Genomic DNA, 20,855 nt, shown 5'->3' with positions numbered 1-20,855 from the left:
AAGAATCATTCCTGCTCTGTCAGAAACTGATGTCAGAGTCACTGGGGGTTTCAGAAGGTAGAGAGAAAATGAAGATAGATGATAGATGGAAAAACTGAAACAAAAGTCCTTCAGTGTGATACGGGAGCTTGGGCACTGTCCCCGTTTCATGACAGTGCTTCTGTGAGGGTGGCAGCAGTGTCACCAAAGGGAGCCCCGTGGCCTGTGCAGATATTCAGCAGGGACGCACAAATCCTTGGGAGGAGCAGTGGCCCTTCCTCCGTGTCCCAGCGAGTGGGGCGACAGTGGGGAAAGGGCACTTATTCTGGTTACCGCGGTCTCGGAGTGGTGCCGAAGAGCAGGAGGGGGTGGCTGAGTCCCCGCTGGCCACCCCAGCAGAACCCGTGGCCGTACTGCTGCTGCGGTGGCGGGGACGCTCTCCAGAAAGGCATCTGCAGGCGGCACAGGCTGCGCAGCACCTCGGGCAGGACCTGCAAGCCTTGGCCTCAGCTGGAAGATCAGCTCTGCGTGTTCAGAAGCATATCACATGGCTACCAGTGTACGGTCTGTTTGGGAAAAGGAATGTGTGCATGGAGAATCCCGGGATTTCCCCCCAGCTGTGGCAAGTGGATGTGCTCTAGGTTTGACTTGAACCAATACAGGGAGGAATCAGCTGAAGATGTGGTAATGTAAGGCAAGGTCAATGCAAGTAACCAGGAGAACATAGAAGTCTCAGTCTTCAGAAGCAGAGAAGATAATGCAAGTTTCACTAAACTCAGAGACCTAGAGGGCAATAGCCCGTGGGAAAAAACACAAGAGGAGAAGTTGCCCGGCATGTCTGGCAGCCGCTTAAAGAAAGGACATTAAGGGCACGAGCCCGGTTAACAGCACAGAAGGAGGATAGATGAAGAGAGCAGATCGGCTGCATCACAAAGTCTTCAAAAACTTAAGCACAAGTAAGTATCCGGAAAGTGATTATTAGTAAGATGACTAAGGGTTAGTGCAAAAGAATAGTACAAAAAAGTATGGGAAGAGTATCAGAAAGCGCAAGGCACAAACGAAAGGCAACCAGCAGGGACCCCAAAAGGGAGTTAAAAAGTACCAATAAAACTTTCTGTAACTTGTTAACAGTAAGAAGATGGTCAGGAAAATTTGTTCTGCTACTCAACAGGGAGGAAAAGCTATCGGTAGGAAGCTAAGGCAGTTATCAGCGGTGCGCTGATAAAATGGAGGGAGGCATCGGAAGGGTCGGCAGGGGTCTGTCCCCGTCAGGTACCACTCGATATTTCCATTAGCAGCTGGCAGGGCGCGTAGCGAGCGCGCTCGCTAGACTGGTGGGCAGCGCGGGGCTGGGAGGAGCCGCGAGCGCGCTGGGGGATGGGGTGGAAATAGGAACGGTGTTACGGTGCCGTAAGGACGAGCGCGGGGGGTACCCGAGAGGAGCGATGGACATCGCCGACACGAGGCGGGGGATAACGGCCTCGTCCTGCGGCACCGACGAGGGCTGCTGCCGGGCTGCGGGAGGAGAGCAGGTCTCGTGGGGCACGGCCGGGCGTGCGTAAGGAGGCCTTAAAATTAGGCGACTTGCACTGTGTGAACCTGTGAGGGTAACTGCTGTGAGGTCAGGGGTGCGTTAGGTGTCTCTGAAAACAGGGGTCTCAACGTCGTGTGGAAAACCCCATCCAGAGACCCCCCAAAGTAGTGGACTCTTCTGAAGAAGTGATTTGGTTCCTTTTTGACATGCGCTGTAGTCCGGATAGATATTTCAGTCGAATTATCGTAGAGCTAGTAAGCGTGTTTGAATCTGTGAATGCTTCACATATTTACCTCAAACAGGACAGAAAAAAAATCACTTTGGGTGGGAAAGCCCGTTGGGTGCTTGGGCTCATTAGCGTGACGTGTAATCGCACTGCTCAGCTTGAGGCAGGCAGAGCGGGCAAGGAGCTTGGCGCCTCACGCCAGGGTAGTTTGGAGCCGTCGGGGACCCCAGCGACCGTTTTTTTGTGTCTTTGACACAGCTGTTGTGACTTGCATGGGTGAAATGGCTGGTAGGCACAGCTGTGGGCCTGCCCAAGGGGTGCGGTAGGGATAGCACCAGGCAGATGTTCATGGGGGTTTGTACACCAGCCGCGAGACGGGGAAAGCTAACATGTTGTGACACCGGTCTTGTGTCACTGGTGTCTTGAGAGAAGCCACCAACTGACGCCTCAGAACAAAAGGCGACATCCTATCTCTGCGCCCCCAAATAATATCTGTGTAGCATGTAGCCATGCCTGTATTCTGTTCGGGTAGAACAGTCATGACATACGCCCATAGGGTTTATTTGTGGGTATTTCCAACGACACGGCGTATCCTCTAAAATATAGAATGCTTTTTGACTAAAACGATGCTCTGCTGTTCAGTAGAGTGTGTATACGGCACAGGAAAAAACATCAAATTCAGGCCATTAGTTATTATTGACACTAAGTAGTTAATAAAATAACAATAAAGGAAGAAGTGGACACAGTTTAGTTTCAGACTTTCAATGCACAATAAAACATTTTATTTAAAAACAATGCATTCAATATTGTGTTTTGGCACATGAGTCAATGTTGCAGGCACATTCACACCAAACAGTAACATTGCCGAAAGATTCAAAATGAATCATTGCATTTTTCTCCACAAACTATGGTCACAACAAATATGCAGTATTCCTTTACAAAAAGAACCAGGTTCCTCGCTCACAAATGTGACAACTTTATTTACATGCACAAAATCCTGTGCAGGCCACATTCAGATCGCAGATGTGCTGCCACATCTGGAACAAAATGCGTAATTCTGTGGGCCCGATCCGGATCTCGCTGAAGCCAACAGTGCCTCTTAAGTGGGAGCAAGACTAAACACCAGTTTTGCTTGCAACATATTTCGTAACATGTGCAGCTTAGCATGCCGTTCACCTGAGACGGTATTCTGGCCCTTCATGGACGTTAGCCGTTAAAAATAAATAATACTTTCAGTATGGCCATTAAAATAATGAATCCTCTATTGTGGCTACGGCGATTTTTTTATTTTTTCAAATATTTATTATTTTTTATTGAAAACAACTCCATCAGGCATTGAACTGTATAGTCATTAGAATAAAGACACATTCATCTACAGAAAACCTGCCTTCTGAAAGATTCGCTTTTGCAACCTCCATTCACAGTCAGTTAGATTTCACAACACTTGCTTTTTGGTATGCTCAACAGTTAAACCAGGCAGCCAAAATGACTTCTTTACGCATCCTGCTACCGTGCGCTGAAAAGATGCAAGCAACAAAAATACAAAACAAAGGTGTATAAAAGAAGAAGAAGTAACACACTATTTCCATTGATATGTACATGTTTTACTTTATGTTTCTCTGCTCTACGGCCCAATCCCCAACACAAAAAGCAACATCTGGATGCACCCAGCTGCTGTACCGTGCTGTCCTGCTCCTCGGGAGTCCACGCGCGCGTCCCGGTGGCACCGATCCCCGCGGAGAGCAGCTGGCTGCTGCTGGGCCAGCGGCCGTACATGCAGCTCCCCGCGTGCACCCGGGGCTCCTTTGGATTTTGTAAACTAAAATGTTTTGTACTTACACATATTGATTACACTGCATTACGCATACTTTCATTTAGCTATATTTGTTTGTCTAGACATTCAGTAATAATAGTGAGTATTTTCCCTGAACCATCAAGAATTCATTTAGATGCTCAGAGACAGAAAGATTTTGGAGCAAACAAAAAGGAAGAGTCTAGCCAAGACGATAACAAACACAGACGCGATTTACTGTCCTGGATGTCGCGGGCTGCATCTGGCACCTTCCCGCAGCAGGAGCCACATTCACCAGACAGGAGCACACGCACGTGTTTAATGGAGGACCTCTATTCCGCCTTCCTTTTCTCTTCCAAACCCTTTGGGTCTTCACCTCTCCATGAAACACAACCAACATCTACCCCTGACTCTCGAAATAAAGCAGCAGCAGCTCACTGCAAGCGGCAAAATCTAGACCTTCATTGACTGTCATCTCTGATTTAAGGGACGCCAAGCAAAACCGCTGGCTCCTTCTAGGGCTCCCCGCCACGCCTGAGCCCGGACTATGTCCTCGCTGAAAGGGAGAGCTCTTTTTCTATAAAAATCAGAATTACGTGTGCCACAGGTCAGACACTGCCTGGGGAGGACATTAAGCTCAGTCCCGTGAGACAAAACATCTAGTGGGGGAGCAGCGGGCGCAGGGGACGAATGTCGCCAAGCCTCGGAGCTCTGCAACGCAGGGCGCAGGTGCCGGCTGGGCCGCCCTGCGCGGAGCCGGGCCCACGGAGGTGCCCACGGATACGGGGTCGGATTTCCCTGCCCCGACGGCGCAGGGAGCCCAGGCACCCCGCAGTGCCGGCTTTTCCCTGCCGGCACCTACGAAGGAGGCGACGACACCTGCCCCCAGCAGCGCCAAAGGCACTTGCATCCCGAGGAGCTTAGGATGAGGCCCCTGGTACGCGGTTCGGCATGCAAAATGGTGTGAAAACGGGGATTCACGGAAAAATCCCCATCCTGACCTGGAGGAATTAGGAGGGTCTTTGCCTTCCTAGGAGGCTGGAGGCACCTGCAACGGCTGCTGGGCATCGCCATTGCCACGACCAGCCCGTTCCCTTTAGCCTCTCAACAAAAGCAGAATTCAAAGAGCCTCTAAGAAAGCAGGCAGAAACAGAAGATGCACATTTTAAAGACCATTTTCCACATTGCAACAACTCGGGCAAAAAATATTGATACTCAGAAGCAATTTACTTTGGGCTGTATTGCACCATTGATTTTGGAGCAGAACTCCCCATTAAAATCAATGATTCTGAAATGTTCAATGCGGTTCTGAAAAATCAATGGGGAGTTTTGCTTAAAAATCAATGATATAATATGGTCCGTTGTCAATAATTTTTCTGTATTCCCGTTTCTGGATATTCGCAATCATTTCTGTGCTCCATACTGAGCGCTCGGCACCTCTTCGCCCCTCGGTAAAGTTGCAGCCCGGCTGCACCATCCCCCCGGGCCGGACATGTGGTGACGGCGTCACGTCTCGTCCCCGTGTCCTGCTCCTGTCCTACCCTGGAGGACTCTCTCGCCTTGCGCTATCGCACGGCTTCACTACGAGTGGGATGCGCCTCAGAGAGATGCTGCGTTTGCTTAAATTAAGGAGGTCAAATGAAGCTTCTGTGCATGCGACTTGCCTTTCCATTGCGATCCTTCTAACACAAATCCTGCATCTGAAAAGCTGTGGGCAATTTTTGTAACTTTTTCCTGATTAGGAAAGAAACTTAAATTTTTGAAAATAGATTAAGAAAAAATATGAAAAAGTACCTTGGGACAGTTTAAGTATTTGGTTTCAGATTCTAATTTTTGCTTTTTATCTTCTAACGTAGGTGCTCGAAGAGTTTAATTCTGAAATGGAAAGAAAATACGCACTATGCAGAAAAGATTGATTTAGGACTCTAGGAGCGTCAGAACGTTCTTCCCTTTTTTCCTCCACATGAAGACTCAGGGAAGCAGGCACAATTTTGGCAGACTGCAGGTCAGTCCAAAACCGCTCCATTGGGGTATTTCCCATCAGATGCAGCAGCAAGGGACAGCTTTGCACCCCATGTCACCTTGTGTTTCAGCCCTGGATGCTGCGGGAACCTGGGCCCTCCCCGTGAGGACGGGGGTCTCGGCACCTCGCAGCGCCCCGGTTGGCTTAACTCTGGGGAACTTGGTCTCTGGGTTTTGCCAAAACTGCCGTAATTCTGTGGCAGGTCGGTTGGGTGTCATGCTGAGCGCGTGGCACCCACGGCGGTGCGTGCGCCTGCGGGCAGTCGTGCTGCTGCTGCGGAGCAGAGCCGGTGCCGCCGGGGCGAAGGCGCTGCCGAGCCCCAGCGAGGAGTCAGGACCTCACCCCGGGGGCTGTTCCCGTCCCCAAAAGTGCCTCTTGGCACACGAGCGGACGGAAAAGCATTCGTTTAGACTAATGAATATATACTTGCGATGATACAAAATTTAAGCTAGTTATATCATGTAAACAAGACACAGCAGCCAAACAGCATCTGCCAGCACGATGCCTCGCCACGGAGCGCCGGCAGCTGAAAACGGCAGAGCACGTCAGCCTCGACATTCAAGCAAATACGACGGTAATTGCTCACATTGCTTTAAAGTGCTGATTGAAAATGTTCACTTTCTCCATGAAATTGAAAACCTGCCTCTTAATTAAAGCACCTGGTGCTAACCAGGAGCCAGCACGCCTCGCTAGCTGCCCTCCCGCCGCCGGCCCTTCCCCAGAGCGAGGACCGCAGCAGGCTCTTGGCAGAGCCGGGTCCTGGCTGCTGGGCACGTTTTCAGCTCCACATCGCCGTGAATTGCAGAGTGATTTGCCTGCTTTAGCAAACACGCATTTACTGTACAGTTCAATAGTAAATTATATTGGAAATGATTAATTGATGCACTTCATTAGTAACTAGTGCAGAACCCTTCCTTTCCTTTATAATTTCTCCTCTGTTTTTTGGGGGGAAAAAATAAAAATCCATACGCACAGGCACCTGAAGAGAGGTTTCTCAACAGACTTTGTTACAGCTGGTGTTTCCCCCCTGCTCCTCCTCCGTCCCAGGAGCGCCTCGCTGTCGGCTCTGATACGCCTTTCGGGTAGCCCCTTGCAGCGGGGGGACCTCGCTGGGGACAGCTCTGCGGCTCGGCGCTTCCCCGGGGCTACGGCAATGGCGAGCTCTCGGGACAGCCTGGCCGCTTGCTCGCTGCTGGTCTAGCCTGACCGAGCTCTGACCCCCGACTGGGCCCTTGCATGCTGCTACAACACAAATAATAAATGGCAATATTAATAATAAATCATATGGCACCGTATGGCATAATACACCACTATTACTGCATAACCATGTCTTAATAACAGCATTTGCTAGAAGTCATACTTTGCTGGAAGAACAGCGATGAGTAAAGGCTTACTACAATAGCAAGGAAAGCCAAAGCGAGCAGAAACGCTGATGCAGACTGATGCAACTGGGAAAGCAAACTTAGCAGCACTGACTTTTCTACAGAAGCAAATCTGCAGCCACTCATCGACATCAGGTTGGCGCGGTCCATACTCTGCCATACCTGAGAGCATGCCAGCTTCTTCCATAGCACGTCCAAGCTCTAAATGCCCATTAAAAGACAAAAGCCAGAACATGTCAGATAATTAAAATAGGAAGAAAGGGGGATTTTCTACATGGCTTTAAAATCCTTGGTATTTCCAGGATGAAGTCCCTCCCGGCTGCAATTGCCATGAACACACTAAGTCTGGTCCTGTGGAGGATGCAGTCATTTCTTGCACCACAGGCACTGGAAATCGGGTGTTCTGGAGCTGTTGCAAGGTGAGACTGGCGGCATTAAGCACGGGCTCCAGGGCTGGGAGGGAATGGCTCAGGCCTAATCCTAACGGGAACGGCTGGCAGAGCCGTGGGGGCCCAGGGACACCCTCGGGCACCGGGAGACACTCTACATTGCTCGGGATTTTGTATCATACCAGGGATCTCCTTCCTTGCTTTCTACAGCTACTTGTAAGTAAAGAATCTTAGAAAAATGAAAATGCAGAATTTTGAAGTATGATTTTTAAATGCACTTTTGCATCTTCTTTCAGTGTATAGTCAGGTCTCGCTTAGCGTAATACAGAATTATATAAAAATGTTAAAATACTTTTAAGTATAATTGCTTTAATAAGAAAAACAGCTATTTTACAGACTCCTTTATCCTGAGACATATTGGCCCACATTTTCAAACTTTAAGTGACCCTAAAATTTGTCCTCTTCGCAAATAGTCTGATTTTCAAAGGTACTCAAAAACCTAGGTCTTCCTTTGACTGCAGGGAATGTCTCTTTGTGACCTGAAAATGAGGCCACTCATTAAGTCGCCTGAATGTGGTTTTAGAGATGTAAATGTGAAAATCTAGCGAGTGGTTGTATTTCTTGTTGCCTGCATTCCTGTTACGCTCACTTCCCTTTAAGAACAGATTTTTAAAAATACTGCTTTTGGCTTTGATCTCGTTCTGTTCACAGTTAGGCTGTTCCCGCTAGGTGCAGCTGTATTCGCTGACCGAGGCGCTGTGTGTGGTTACCCGGGGGTGGGCACGGCCCCGCACGGCCCCGCTCGCCCTGCGGATACCGGCCAGGCTGCCCGAGGACCACCGGGACCACGGGGCGGGCGGCCGGGGTGCTCTGCCGCACCGAACAGAACCTCAAAAAGAAAAAAAAAAAAAATCTAATACTGCTCGTTTTGGTATTTTAACTTTAAAACGAAACGGCCAAACAGGATCCCACAGATGTGAATGAAAAAAATTTCAGTTGGTCTAATTTTGACTACGATTTGGCCCAAATTGAATTAAAACACTGAAGTATTCTGAGTACTATAAATGCCTATCTATGATACAGGCCATATTTTGACCTTCTTCATGTTATTCCAAAAAAATGTAAAGTTCAGTAAATATGAAAACGTGCAAGCAGTAGACATCAGGATCCACACTGAAGAACTTGGAAGAGATGGTAAATCGGAATTCTGAGTAGCTTTTTCAATTGCCCATGGCAGTCTACGTATGCTGAACTATTCATAGCAACATATACAAGCGAAGCGAATTCTTTTAAAACTAATGTTGCTAATTCTGATCTGAATGGAACAATAAAATTAGGAGATTTAGAGGCATTTAGTGGAATGCTAAAATATGAAAATATCTTAAAACATATTTAGAAGCATATCTATAAATGCAAAATATTCCAAGTTTTCTGCTGCATGAAGAGCATCCACAGACTGATAAATGCATCTGCATTGCTAAATATGCTTAAACCCTCTGATGAGCAGTGATAAGGGTGATTAAAAAGCATCTTTATCTTACGGAAAATATTTTAGCTTTTTTGTTTTTTAGAATTCTATCTGAAGAATGTTTAATTCCGTTTTGGGCACTTTTTAGACAACGATTTGGCACTTGGAGATTTCGGTTCTTAGGCACAATGCGACAAGGTGAGTTTGGCCAGTCCTTCACCGTGCATCCTGTAGAGCAGCTGGAACTCTGCAGGCAGCTGGTGGGACTCCTGCCACTTGGTCGTAAACTTCGTTCCCTTCTTATCATAGTAATGGTAGGGGAGGTCTTCCCTGGTGTTGGGATCAAATCCGAACGGCCAGAATCCATACAAGTGAATCTCTTCACATATCGCAGAAGCAAGGGTGTACATGAGAATACCTGTGCTCAGCCGCTTGGGTGACAAATGCTTGTTTTTCCAGTATCTGTGAAAATAATAAAGGCATGTTAGTTTAGGCTAGAAATAATACCGATGGGTTTGCTGTAAGAGAAAGAAATTACTGCGTGGAGCCCATCAATACTCATGGCTGATGATCTGAATAAGGTAAGGATTGCTGCTTAGGTCAGTCTGTAATAAACGGGAGTGCAGAATATTCCTCCTGACACTCTGATCAATATTCCCTCTTGTGGCCCCCTTCAGAATGCATTTTTGCCGTTTGCTTTTTTTAAACCAGGAAAAGTAGCACTTTACCCAAGTAAGTAAATTCATTGAACCCTGGTCACATGTGCATTTGCTAATGAGGTTGACAACATTATCCTTGTATGATTTATTACGGTTTTATTTGGGCCACTCTGCAGTTACGTCTGTTAGCATCCCTATTTGCTAGCTGAGGAGATCATTTATGGAAGACATCATGCAAATTCTTCCATAAGGGATGTTTTGCTTATGCAGAATCTCATTCAGCTCCTCCGGGCTCCTTCTGTCTTTGTGGGAGCCCTGGCAGGAGCAGAGTCCGGTGGTGGAACACACCCCTGGGTAAGCAACCAGCCCAAGGCACAGGTGCCACTTAAACCTGTAAAGAAATAATCGGAGTACTTGCTGAAGCAATAACAAAGCTGCATTTGCGCTGAAAGCAAACAGTACCAGGCCCTAACTTGCTAGAGAGTGCATAGCAGTTTAGGCATGAATAGAAAAATAAGTACAGTTGTATTTATGTGTACAGAGATACATACTTTGACAAATTAAACGCAAGAGAAAATACCCACCTGTTGACGTGTTGCATTATATTTCCTGGCCAAGCCAACTGGACTTTTAATTGCCCTCTGTGCTCAACAAAGAAGTCAACCAGTGTTCTTGTGACTGTTGCTGATGTGTGGAAGAAAAAAGCAGGGATCCAAAGAATGGCCCCATCAAGCTTTTTTAAACTTAAAAAAAAGTTGTTGCGATCCTGAATGGTCAAAAGATTGTTGTAATACTTCTCCAGGATGCTGGGATTGAAGGTTGTAAGATTGGTTTTCCTTCCAACATCTCTTTGGAAAGCTTCAGTTGGAGCAAAATTGCAACGAAAAACAAAATCAGATTTGTCTATTTCTTGTCCACACTGACTCCCAGTCAGGATTCCACTATTGCCAACCACAGCGCAAATGTTATAATGCTTATTCAGGATCGGTGACACATCTGGAAGCAGTGATCTGAAGTTATTGCTAATAGAAAAAACATACTTATGGCTGGAGTAATCATAGTGCATCAGCTGTCCAATCCGAACACTGTTCTTGGTCAAAGAAAAATTTTTTATTACATCAACATGCTGAAGGATTTCTTGCCTAAAATAAAATAGAAAAAGAAAATATAACATTTCATTATGTTTCCCCATTCTCTACGGTAGAGAGATTATCTTTCTGGCTAGGCCTAAAATTTTAAATGTAGTAATTTCCTGAGAAACATGGTGGAATGGCTTTTAAACTAATAGTAATAAATAGGGATTATGGAGCCGGTTCCTCACTTAGTGCTCTGCTGACGTTGCTGGACTCTCCTGACTGATGCCAGCTAAGGATGTGTCTCAGAACAGTGTCGGGATTATAATATTGGATTCTTTTTGTCGGTTTGAGGCATATAACTGCATACACTCCCAATGTTCACTTTTCTGAAGGGGCAGCACAAAACAGATTCCTATCCACGCTGTGATATATATGGCCGGCAGACATGTTCTCTGCTGGTGCTCTCTGCAGTCACACGCTTCGCTCTTGGTATCGGACCGGGGAGCTTTGTTAACGATGGCAGCATGTTTGCCCAGATGTGCGCAAAGCAAAGTCAAGCAGTCCAGAATATTCAGTCGTGTTAACAGTAACGTAGCTGAGTTTTTAAATACAAGCATTTTGTATGCTCTCATTAAGCAGCTTTGGATCATAAAAAAGTGAGAGCCACTGTCTCCGTTCATGTAAACATAATTCCTTAATATCTTATTTGGGCAAGCACTTTGGAATTTTTTAAAGGGTTGTTAGGAATACTTAAAAACAAAAAAACCCAACCCTGCTCAGGAATTTCCCTAGCAGGGCATAAAATTAGAAAACCAATACCACTTTATTTGCTCCTGTTTATGGAAAACAAACAACCTCCCTTCCAGCTCACATCCTCCAATGTCTAAGCATTAATGGAGTCCCAGTGGGTTCCCTAATTATGGGTTATGGCTAACAGATAAATGCAAAGGCAGACCTTGAGGCATTAGCCGATATCAACAGTGAAGTGACACTAAGATATTTATTAAGGGTTAGATGGTGATGCCAGGAACCTAGCGATGCTAAGGGGTGGCCACTGCCACGTCTCCAAGTCTGCATCACAACGAGGGATGACAGTGAGAAAATGAAAGCAGATTTTGCTTCATATTAAGAGCAGGGCAGCTCTGAAGAACTGAAGGGACAGAGAAACACTTTCCATTGCCACCCACCAGAAAAGTCAGTGCAATGTGCAGATAGGAGGCAGAAGGCAATGTGTGAGGAGGGCATCTCAGCTGGATCGGGACTTGATGGTCCCCACCTGAACTCCCCTCTCTGCCCACTGCCAGCCAGAGTGAGAGCTGGGAAGGCAGAGCTGCACTGCACTTGCTCAGAATTGCTATTAGCTGGGAAGTTTCATTGGGCATGTTTTGCCCTCCATTTCATGGCTGTTAGGGTTTACTTTCTTTCAAGTTTTAAAAAACCAGTCATTTATCTTGAAGAAATGACAATTTCACTTGCACTCTGGGAAACTGGGTCACATGCCGTTTGGTAAAATAATGCGTGCTGCAGCTTGGTGTCCTGCTCTGAAATAATCAATTCTTCTAAGATAGCTGTTACCATCTTGGGAAATGCTCCGATTCAGTCTTTGTCTCTCACTGCTGGCAATTACTCAGAGCTCAGAGTATTTAGCAGTCCCTGATTGTATTTTCTTAAATCGTGGGGGGATGAAAGGGAGAACCTTAAGGAAGGTGAGAAGGGGACGGCCTGGCCAGCGAGCGGGAGCGGTGTCCGGCCGCGGCTCACCTCTGATGCGCGAACGCTGTCCTGTTGAACGTCCACTTGGAGGGCTTCTCCTGCAGCTCGTGGGTCAGGGAGTTTGTAATGGGCACGAACGAGGGGTCCAGGAACTTCAGGGCGAACTGGGACCTGGGGAGGAGCGCACACACGCGGACCCACGCAGACCCACGCCAGCACCCACAGACACAGGGACACAGGGACACAGGGACACAGGGACACACGGACACACGGACACACAGACCCGCACCCCGTTACCAGCCGTGCCCGGGCCCGCGCCCCTCCGTGCCGGCCGCCACCGGCGGCATCAGCACCGCGGACAGCGCCCGCACCTCCGCGCCGCTCCCCGCCGCGCCGGGCCGGGCCGAGCAGAACCGGGCCGAGCCGAGCCGAGCAGAACCGGGCCGAGCCAAGCCGGGCCGAGCCGAGCCGGGCCGAGCCGAGCCAGGCCGAGCCGAGCCGAGCTAAGCCGAGCAGAATCGGGCCGGGCCGAGCCGAGCCGAGCCGAGCCGAGCCTAGCTGAGCCGAGCCGAGCCGAGCCGTGCCGTGCCGGTGATGTCGGCCTCCCCCCCCGCCGCCCTTCAGCCCCCCCAGCGCCTCCAGGTTCCTACGCCCGGCCCGGCCCCGCCGCTCCGCGGTGCCCCGGGGGGGGCCGCCCGCTTCCCGCAGGCCCCGGCGGCCCCTCCGCGGGGACCCGGCCGGGCCCGGGGGCGGGGGCGGGCAGGGCCCGGCGGGGAGCGCAGCCCCCGGGGCGGCGGGCTGCCGCGGGGCCTCGGCGGGGCCTTGGCGGGGCTTTGTGCCGTTCGGGAGACGGCAGCGAGCGGGGGAGGGCCAGGGCGGCCCCCCCTCCCCTCCCCTCCCTTCCCCACCCCGAACCGGGCCGGGCGGGCGGCGCGGGCGCCCTTACCTGAATCCCGCGTGGAACATGTACATGCGGGGCCCCCCCGCGCCGGCGGAGCGGGGCGCGCCGAAGATGTTGTCCTTCTTGAGGGAGACGTAGCTGATGAGGGAGAGGATGAGCAGCGCGATGCTGAGCATCACCAGCCCCAGCACGCTGGCCACCCGGACCATCTTGCAGCTCCGCATGCCGGGGACGCGGCCGCCGCGCTGCGCGTGTGCGCGGGCGGGGGCCGCTGCCGGCGCCGGCCCGGGCTGCGCGGGGAAGGGAGGGAAGGGCAAGGAGGGGGGGCGGGACGGGGCCACCCGCCGCCGAGCGGGCGAGGGCCGCGGAGCGCAGGAAAATGGAGGGACGGCGCGAGGAAATGGCAGCCGGGGGCCGGCGTCCCGGCGCCGCCGCTCCGGGAGGCCCCGGCCGGCCCGGCATCCCGCGGGGCCCCCCCGACGGCCCTGGGGCATCCCGTGGTGCCCCCCCGCGACATCCCGGGGTGTCCCCCACAACCCGGTGCATCCCATCGTGCCCCCCCGGCCGCGCCGGGTGCCGCCCTGACATCCTAGGGTGTCCCCCACGACCTGGTGCATCCCATCGTGTCCCCCCCGACATCCCGGGGTGTCCCCCACGACCTGGTGCATCCCATCGTGTCCCCTCGGCCACCCCAGGTGCGCCCCCCGACAGCCCCAGGGTTTCTCGGTGCATCCCGTGGTGCCCCCCCCGACATCCTGGGGTGTCCCCCACAACCCGGTGCATCCCGTGGTGCCCCCCCCGACATCCTGGGGTGTCCCCCACAACCCGGTGCATCCTGTGGTGCCCCCCCCGACATCCTGGGGTGTCCCCCACAACCCGGTGCATCCCGTGGTGCCCCCCCCGACATCCTGGGGTGTCCCCCACAACCCGGTGCATCCTGTGGTGCCCCCCCCGACATCCTGGGGTGTCCCCCACAACCCGGTGCATCCCGTGGTGCCCCCCCGGCAACCCCGGGGGCCCCCCGACAGTCCCAGGGTGTCCCCCACAACCCGGTGCATCCCATCGTGCCCCCCCGACATCCTAGGGTGTCCCCCACAACCTGGTGCATCCCATCGTGCCCCCCCGGCCACCCAGGGTGCCCCCCCGACAGCCCCAGGGTGTCCCCCACAACCCGGTGCAACCCGTGGTGCCCCCCTCGACATCCTGGGGTGTTCCCCACAACCCGGTGCATCCCATGGTGCCCCCCCAGCCCCCGGTGCCCCCCCGACATGCCAGGGTGCCCCCCGACAGCCCCGGGTGCCACAGGGAGCCCCAGCAGTGCCAGCTTGTCCTGCGGCGACACCCCAGCCCCGCAGTGACACCTCCCGTGGCCCTGAGGCCACCGTGACCCCACCGCCGCGGGGTGCCCGCAGCGAGCCCCCGCGAGCCTGCCGGTGGGGGGGGGGGGGCGGCGTGCAGGGAGACCCACACGTGTCCCACGGCCGAGCACTGCCACGCACGCGGCCCTCGGGCCGGCTCCCGGCCCTGCTCCTCCAGCTCCATCCCCGCTCGGGCACCCTGCGGTGGGCAGGTCCGGGGCGCTGGGAAGGGACCTGCGGTTCAGCCCGTTTCCAGGACGTGTGAGACCCCCCCGGTCCCCAGCACGGGGGTGCGGGGCCACCTCGCTTCCTCCTGGCACTTGGAGGCAGCAATATGGCATGTAAAGCGCTGTTGGAGTCTCCATCACCACCTGTGTTGGGGCAATTTAAAACAGGTGCTGGCTCAGGAGACCCCTCGTTCTTTAAAGACACGTTTTCTAGGCCATGATGCTACTTAAAAGACCCTGGCTGTAATTAAACTGCCCCATAAATCACACACCAAATTTCGTGCGAACTCAGAGTGCCTGACTTCTGCAGTCTGAAGAACGCCTTTTATGAATGTGGCTTCTGCATTCTGCAATACTTTTAGTGTTTCTTCTAGCTACATTTTTTTCCTTATAAAGCTTGCCCCCATAGACAACTCTGCCTCTGAGCCCCGAGTTCACAGAAGTGTACTATAAATAATAAATACTGGCTTTGTAGCACCATCCTTGCTCTGGGCTATATCCTGTGAGCTCTCCATGCATGAGGCTCTCTTTGAAGAAGAGGAGCATGAGGAGCTCGCAGGGCTGTGTTTTACGTCACAGCGTGGCTCTTCGGCCTTCAGCGGGAGTGCGGCCCGAGTAAGGCCCTGAGGTCTATAGTCGTTCCTGTGGGATATATGTGGCTTTAGCGGGGAGAGAAAAGAAAGAAAATGTAGGAGATAACGCTGCTTTGATATATAAGATAGGCTTTTTCTATATGAACCTCTGCGTGGTTTCTGGTCAACTCTTTTCTCGTCTTCTGCGCAGCGCACAGTGTCCCCAGCTTCAGCATGCTCACCCAGACTTCCCGGGATACAGCAAACACAAGTTTTTACCTTCAGATACTTTGGGAATTAATTCTGTAGTATTAGACATTAGGTCTTACGTAGTTTCCGACTGTGTGTCTCGAGGCTAGGTAAAACCCCTTGCGAATAGGATTATGCAACGCTCGTGTTGTATTTCTAGCTCTGCTCAGGTGGAAGAAAAAGTCCCATCCTTTCGCTTCTGTACAAAACTCCCAGTCACCTCAGCGCAAGGTAAATGAGTGAGACCCAAGCATTGCCAACGGGTTGCTGGACAAATGTGGTGCGTGCCCGCCGCGGCCGGCCCCTGGAGACACCCGCGGTGGGATATTGCAGTGTCCTAGGAGAGCACTGCTTGGAGATCAAGCGCAGGTTTCGAGGGGCCAGAGTCTGTTTACCCAAGTCAGGCTGAAGCATGCGAAGACGACGTTGTGTTTGTGGTCCGCGCCGTGGCCTGGCCTGCAGCCCGGGAAGCAGAGGGAGACGGGATGGGGAGCGCGGCTGAACCGCGTGAGGAGATCCTGCGTTCGTAATGCCCCGGCTGCCCCAGCTGTGGCCTTCGCTGGGTGGGACAACGGGGTCCTGCAGCCGGTTCTAGCAATAGCAGTGCTTCCTGTGTCGCTGCTGTTTCATAAAGCTCGGGCATGAACAGAGGATGGAGTTGGAGGAAAAATATCAATGACGTGCCAACCCCATACTCTTGGACCAGTTTTACCCCGATCCTTCCCGGTCTTTCTACGTAAGTAAGGGCTGGGAGGACAGCTGAAAGGCGCTTTGGCAAGAAATGCTTAAAAGCACTGTGGTGCGCTGCCCCACGCCGGCGTTTGGGGCCCAGGGCCGTGCCGCAGCCCTCGCGCCGCGCCGGTCCCGGAGCGTGGAGCATTCGCACGAGTTGCAGCAGGAAACAAAGGCAGTTTTTGCTTCAGATTCTTCAGAGATAGCAATATGTCAGTAGCCCCTAGAGAGGCTGAAAGTAAATGAATCAGTGCTAGAAAGTGAAGGATATCATCCGCACTGAATGGTGAGAAGGAGTCCTGAACAGTATCTTCATTGATTTTCCTGTAATTGACACAGAATCTCGGTTTGCCTCAGGGCTTCTGTACGAAAGAAGTGGGGAGGCCCAGGTACAAGAAGCTTCCTTCCCTAGAACCTGCAAAAATTTCTCCTCAATTAGACGGCTTATTTTTTTATGTGAACCTTTGAAAGAGGCAGTGGGTTTGGTAAGCTGGTATTTTCATTATTCGCAGAGTGTTTTGCAAGCTGCATTAAAGCAAAGGGGCAGAGAGAGACCTGTCTCATGCCTTAACATTGCCAACCGCTTTCCATCACTCTTGCAATAGCCATGAAAACACCGGTGTCCAGGGTAGCTCTGAATTGTTGTTGGCTGTTGATAAATATCTGTTCTTAAGTGAGTGTGTTTGGTAGAAAATACAACAGTAACACACTGTAGGAATTTTGTAGGAATTACTGTTTTGATTAGATTTGAAGCCCTCCAAGGAGGATTCTGCCTTCCACATGAAATCTGTTCTGTCTGTGGTTTTAGTATCTCTGTTTAAGTGGTGGGACAGAGAGCACTTCCAGGCTGTTAGACCTGTTAGACTCTGACCAACTGGGAGCGATCCTTTGGCATGCATTTTTTGAAAAGTATATTTAGGAAATGGGGAAATGCCATTGCCTGCCAAGAGCAATTCTTAAAGAAATATGGAGGGGAAAATCACCCACGACAGAGCTTGGGGAGGGACCTGCTCAGAGAGGTTTTTTCCTTAGTTCAGACACTAGGACTGCCCAAATGCAAGATGCATTTGGTGAAAGTCTGCCCCAACCCAGGGACCATGTCCCCAGCACTGGCTCCTGGACCACAGGATTTATGGCATGTATCGCCAGGGCGTTGCAGCTCCAGGATGCCTTTAGCCTTCCTACATCAACCTGTCACTGAGGTCTGCAAGAAAAATCAGAGCTGGAAGTTAAGAGTATTTTTAACCAACTGACTGCTTATGCCATTTAAAAATAAACTTATGTACTTGTTAACGAGCCTATGAACGCAACAACCATGTAGTGTGCATTTCTACGCTAGGGAGAGAAGTGAGTCGCTAACACATTGGACAACATGTATCATCACTTAACAAGATCCTGCCATAAATAGAGTAAACGGTAGTTCTAGCAGGAGTTTTATCTTCACCAGGGAAAAAGGGTATGTATATCAGCAATGTGCCAGGTCTGGTAATTAATATAGAGTCAAGTCCCAGTTAAGTCATGTTACAGTTTGCATATGTGTTAGCTGATTAAGATAAATATGACCAGGGGAACCTCCTTAACCTTAGGCTAGCAAATAGTGTTTAACTTGTAACTACTTTTGTTTCAAATACAATTTTGTTTTGCTAGCTCCCATGCATTTTGAATTAAGAAAGCATCTTTTTTCCTAGTAAAGACATGGCCATAGGACTTGCTTTAACCAGCCAACACACTTTTCAAAATGAAATTTTGTTCTATCAGCACTAACGCCTGCCTTCATGATGGGCTGGCTGGATGTGGATAGTCACAGAACCACAGAGCAGCTGGGATGGGCAGGGAGCCCTGGGGACCCCCCGGTCCAGCCCCTGCTGCAGCAGGGCCACCAGAGCAGCCTGCCCAGGACCACGTCCAGGCGGGGCTGAATATCTCCAAGGATGGAGATGCCACCACCTCTCTGGGCACCAGCTCCAGCATTCAACCATCCTCCCAGTAAAAAAGTGTTTCTGTGTCCAATTTGAATTTCCTGTATTTCAGTTCGTGCCAGTTGCCTCTTGTCCTGCCACTGGGCACCGCTGAGAAGAGTCTGGCTCCACCCTCTGTCCTCCCCCCATCAGAAGAGAACCTCCCCTCCTCTCGTCATCGTTGGGAATGTTAGCTGTTCCAGCCAGCTCTAAACTCTTGGTTTTCCAGCACAAAACAGGGTACATCACGTTGACTGAAGCATTTCAACGTTCACATTTTGTAAATGGAAACGTGTTCCTAAAGACGGGGACATCATATATAATAGCACCTGGCAGAAAGATCTGACAACTAAAAGAAGGACATCCTCTTTCTGCCTTATTGTGATGCCAAACAGATTTTTATTTTACAGTGTCTGGACACAAGAAAATGATGTACATTAACCCCATTAAAAGTACAATGACATCTAATTTGCAACAGTACTCCGTGTGCTGGGAAGAATCCCTTTTTTATAATGTTCAGTGATAACACGCTAATCTGTCACTGTTAATTCAGCGGTTAAAGCCCCCCTCCCAAGCGCCAGAAAACATGTATTTTTATTTAGCACAAAGTTGATGTGATAATTCTTATTAAAGCCTGTCTAACTTGCGGAGCCTGGCAGCCCTGACCTCCCCCTCACCCCTGCCTCCACCAATGCCCCTCTGCTTTCCACAGAGGAACCGGAGTCCCTCCCAGCAGCCAGGGCACTGCCCTGCAGCCACGTGCTCCAGTCTGATTTCTTCCTGCACCGTTGCAGACACCTTGAGCTCTCCTAATCCCTCGCCTTTTCTGTTCCCCTTGTCCCCTCTCGCTGCACAGAGCTGGTTCTAACGGAGTTCAACGCTCCATGAAAACAGTCTAGAATAATTCCTGGAAAATTCCCAAGAAACTCTTACTTAGGTGTTGCTCTTCTGATGACGCTGGTCAGCCTCTGTGGACCGCAGCTCTAAAAGAATGTGCTTTTGGAAACCGTTCTGCCAAATAGCATAAAATAAACTCAGAGTGGGTGTCAAAACTATGATTTGGCTTTTGGTATGGCCTGAGCTCAGGGATCCATTCCTGGAGATGGGCCTCCACCACTGGAGGCCACCACTTGGACTGCTTCACCCTGGGCCACGTTGCACCGAGCAGCCTCTGGGCAGGTGAACTCCTCCCGGGAGGACTCTCCCTTGTGTTGAGCCCACCGGTCTCATGCCTCCTGTGCAGAAGGTTATGTGCTTGCGAACGGAGATGGGGCTGCCAGAAGCCTGAGGTGGCAATGCTGTGTCCGTGCTCCATCCGCTCCCTCAAGGCTCCTAACGCCTAATGGAGAGAGAGGAGATCATCCATGGAAACTCCGAATGCCAAATCCGGTGGATCCATGGCGCATTCACCGATGACTCTTTCAGAAACGGGGAAGATCCCAGGTGGCAGCCGTAGCCGTGGATGAATCGCGGCCCTACCTGGTGCATGCCCGGCTCTGCAGACTGGGTTGAGGACAGGACGTGGACACACAAGTGAGTGCCGTTGTCTATACAAGCATGAGGTTTGGCCTGTACCTATCGTTGTAACACCTGATGGCCTGGATAGATCTTCAATTTCATTTACAAGGAATAAAGAGTTTGCACGCTTTCCAGCGGGGCTGGTACAGTCCACATGCTTTGACCCTGATGAACAAGCTCCGAATTTCATTCCAGCTGATGTGTGCCTGGGTGGAATATTCCTCAGACCAGTTTCAAATAATGAAAAAATAAAAATTGCTTCAGCAAAACACAACCCAGCCATGACTTGCCTCCCCGTTCACTAATGAGGACAGCAGCCCAAGCAGAGGCAGGCAATACTCCGACCACCTGCGGCCTTCCTGGGTGCTTAGATCTGACATGACCTATACAGTCACAGAGCTGCCAGGGCAATTTATTGTAATGAAAAATGGAGTTTATGCTCACCGTTTTGCTACAGCCTCAGCCCTGCGCTGCTGAAAACAGTAGGTGTTTTGCCACCGGCCTTAGTGGGAAATGCACTGAGGCTTGCCGTAATTGCAGAGTTGCATTAGTGTCACGTCCAGAGCGAAACAGCTGAGGAGGAAGCGCGGTGCTGGGGAAGGGAGCGATAACGGGCCCCTGAGGGTCGTGGCTGTCATCAGTGCCGGGCGGCTCGGTTCTTGGGCCAGCAAGCCAGGTAGAAAAACACAACAATTTTCCTTGGGCTTTGGATGGTCCCCGAGGTGTGAGCACACCTTCAGGGCAAGGGTGCTTTAAATAGGTGCTTGGCTACTGTGAGAGGTATGGATATTGTGAGAGCGCGTGGAGGTGTAAGAAGCTGCACAGGGCAAGCGCTGTACCCGTATCAGTGCGCGGGGAAGAGGTCTGCGTGCGGGGTCGGAGCTGGGAGGCGAGGTTTGGTGCATACGGGAGGAGCACTGACTCGGAGACCTTGTGAAAATGGTTGCTTGATCTCTTTGCTTCTCCAGCACCCAGCTGTAACACTGCATTTAAACACCTACCCAGTGACTAAGAGAGCCCTGCTGAGCTGATGGTGCTTGAGGAGCGCCTTCTCCATTCCCTACGACACTGTGGGCACTGAAACGAAAATCTGAGACTA

General features: G+C 51.2%; 1 protein-coding gene across 1 annotated transcript; it reads right to left on the bottom strand.

Annotated features, from left to right (window-relative positions):
- Positions 1 to 2,490: 2,490 nt before the first annotated feature.
- On the bottom strand, positions 2,491 to 13,415 carry LOC112985200 (alpha-N-acetylneuraminate alpha-2,8-sialyltransferase ST8SIA3). Its single transcript, XM_064500034.1, has 4 exons — positions 13,188 to 13,415; positions 12,290 to 12,412; positions 10,037 to 10,594; positions 2,491 to 9,255 (listed from the first exon to the last, which is right to left on the bottom strand). The coding sequence occupies exons 1-4, from the start codon at positions 13,364 to 13,366 to the stop codon at positions 8,973 to 8,975; spliced, it is 1,143 nt and encodes a 380-aa protein (XP_064356104.1). The 5' UTR covers positions 13,367 to 13,415; the 3' UTR covers positions 2,491 to 8,972.
- Between the last annotated feature and the right edge of the window lie 7,440 nt (positions 13,416 to 20,855).

Source organism: Dromaius novaehollandiae, chromosome W (genome assembly GCF_036370855.1).
Source record: "Dromaius novaehollandiae isolate bDroNov1 chromosome W, bDroNov1.hap1, whole genome shotgun sequence".
NCBI classification, from domain to species: Eukaryota; Metazoa; Chordata; class Aves; order Casuariiformes; family Dromaiidae; genus Dromaius; species Dromaius novaehollandiae.
Note: the sequence above shows the minus strand (reverse complement) of the source record. Positions and strands in the feature narration are given on the sequence as shown.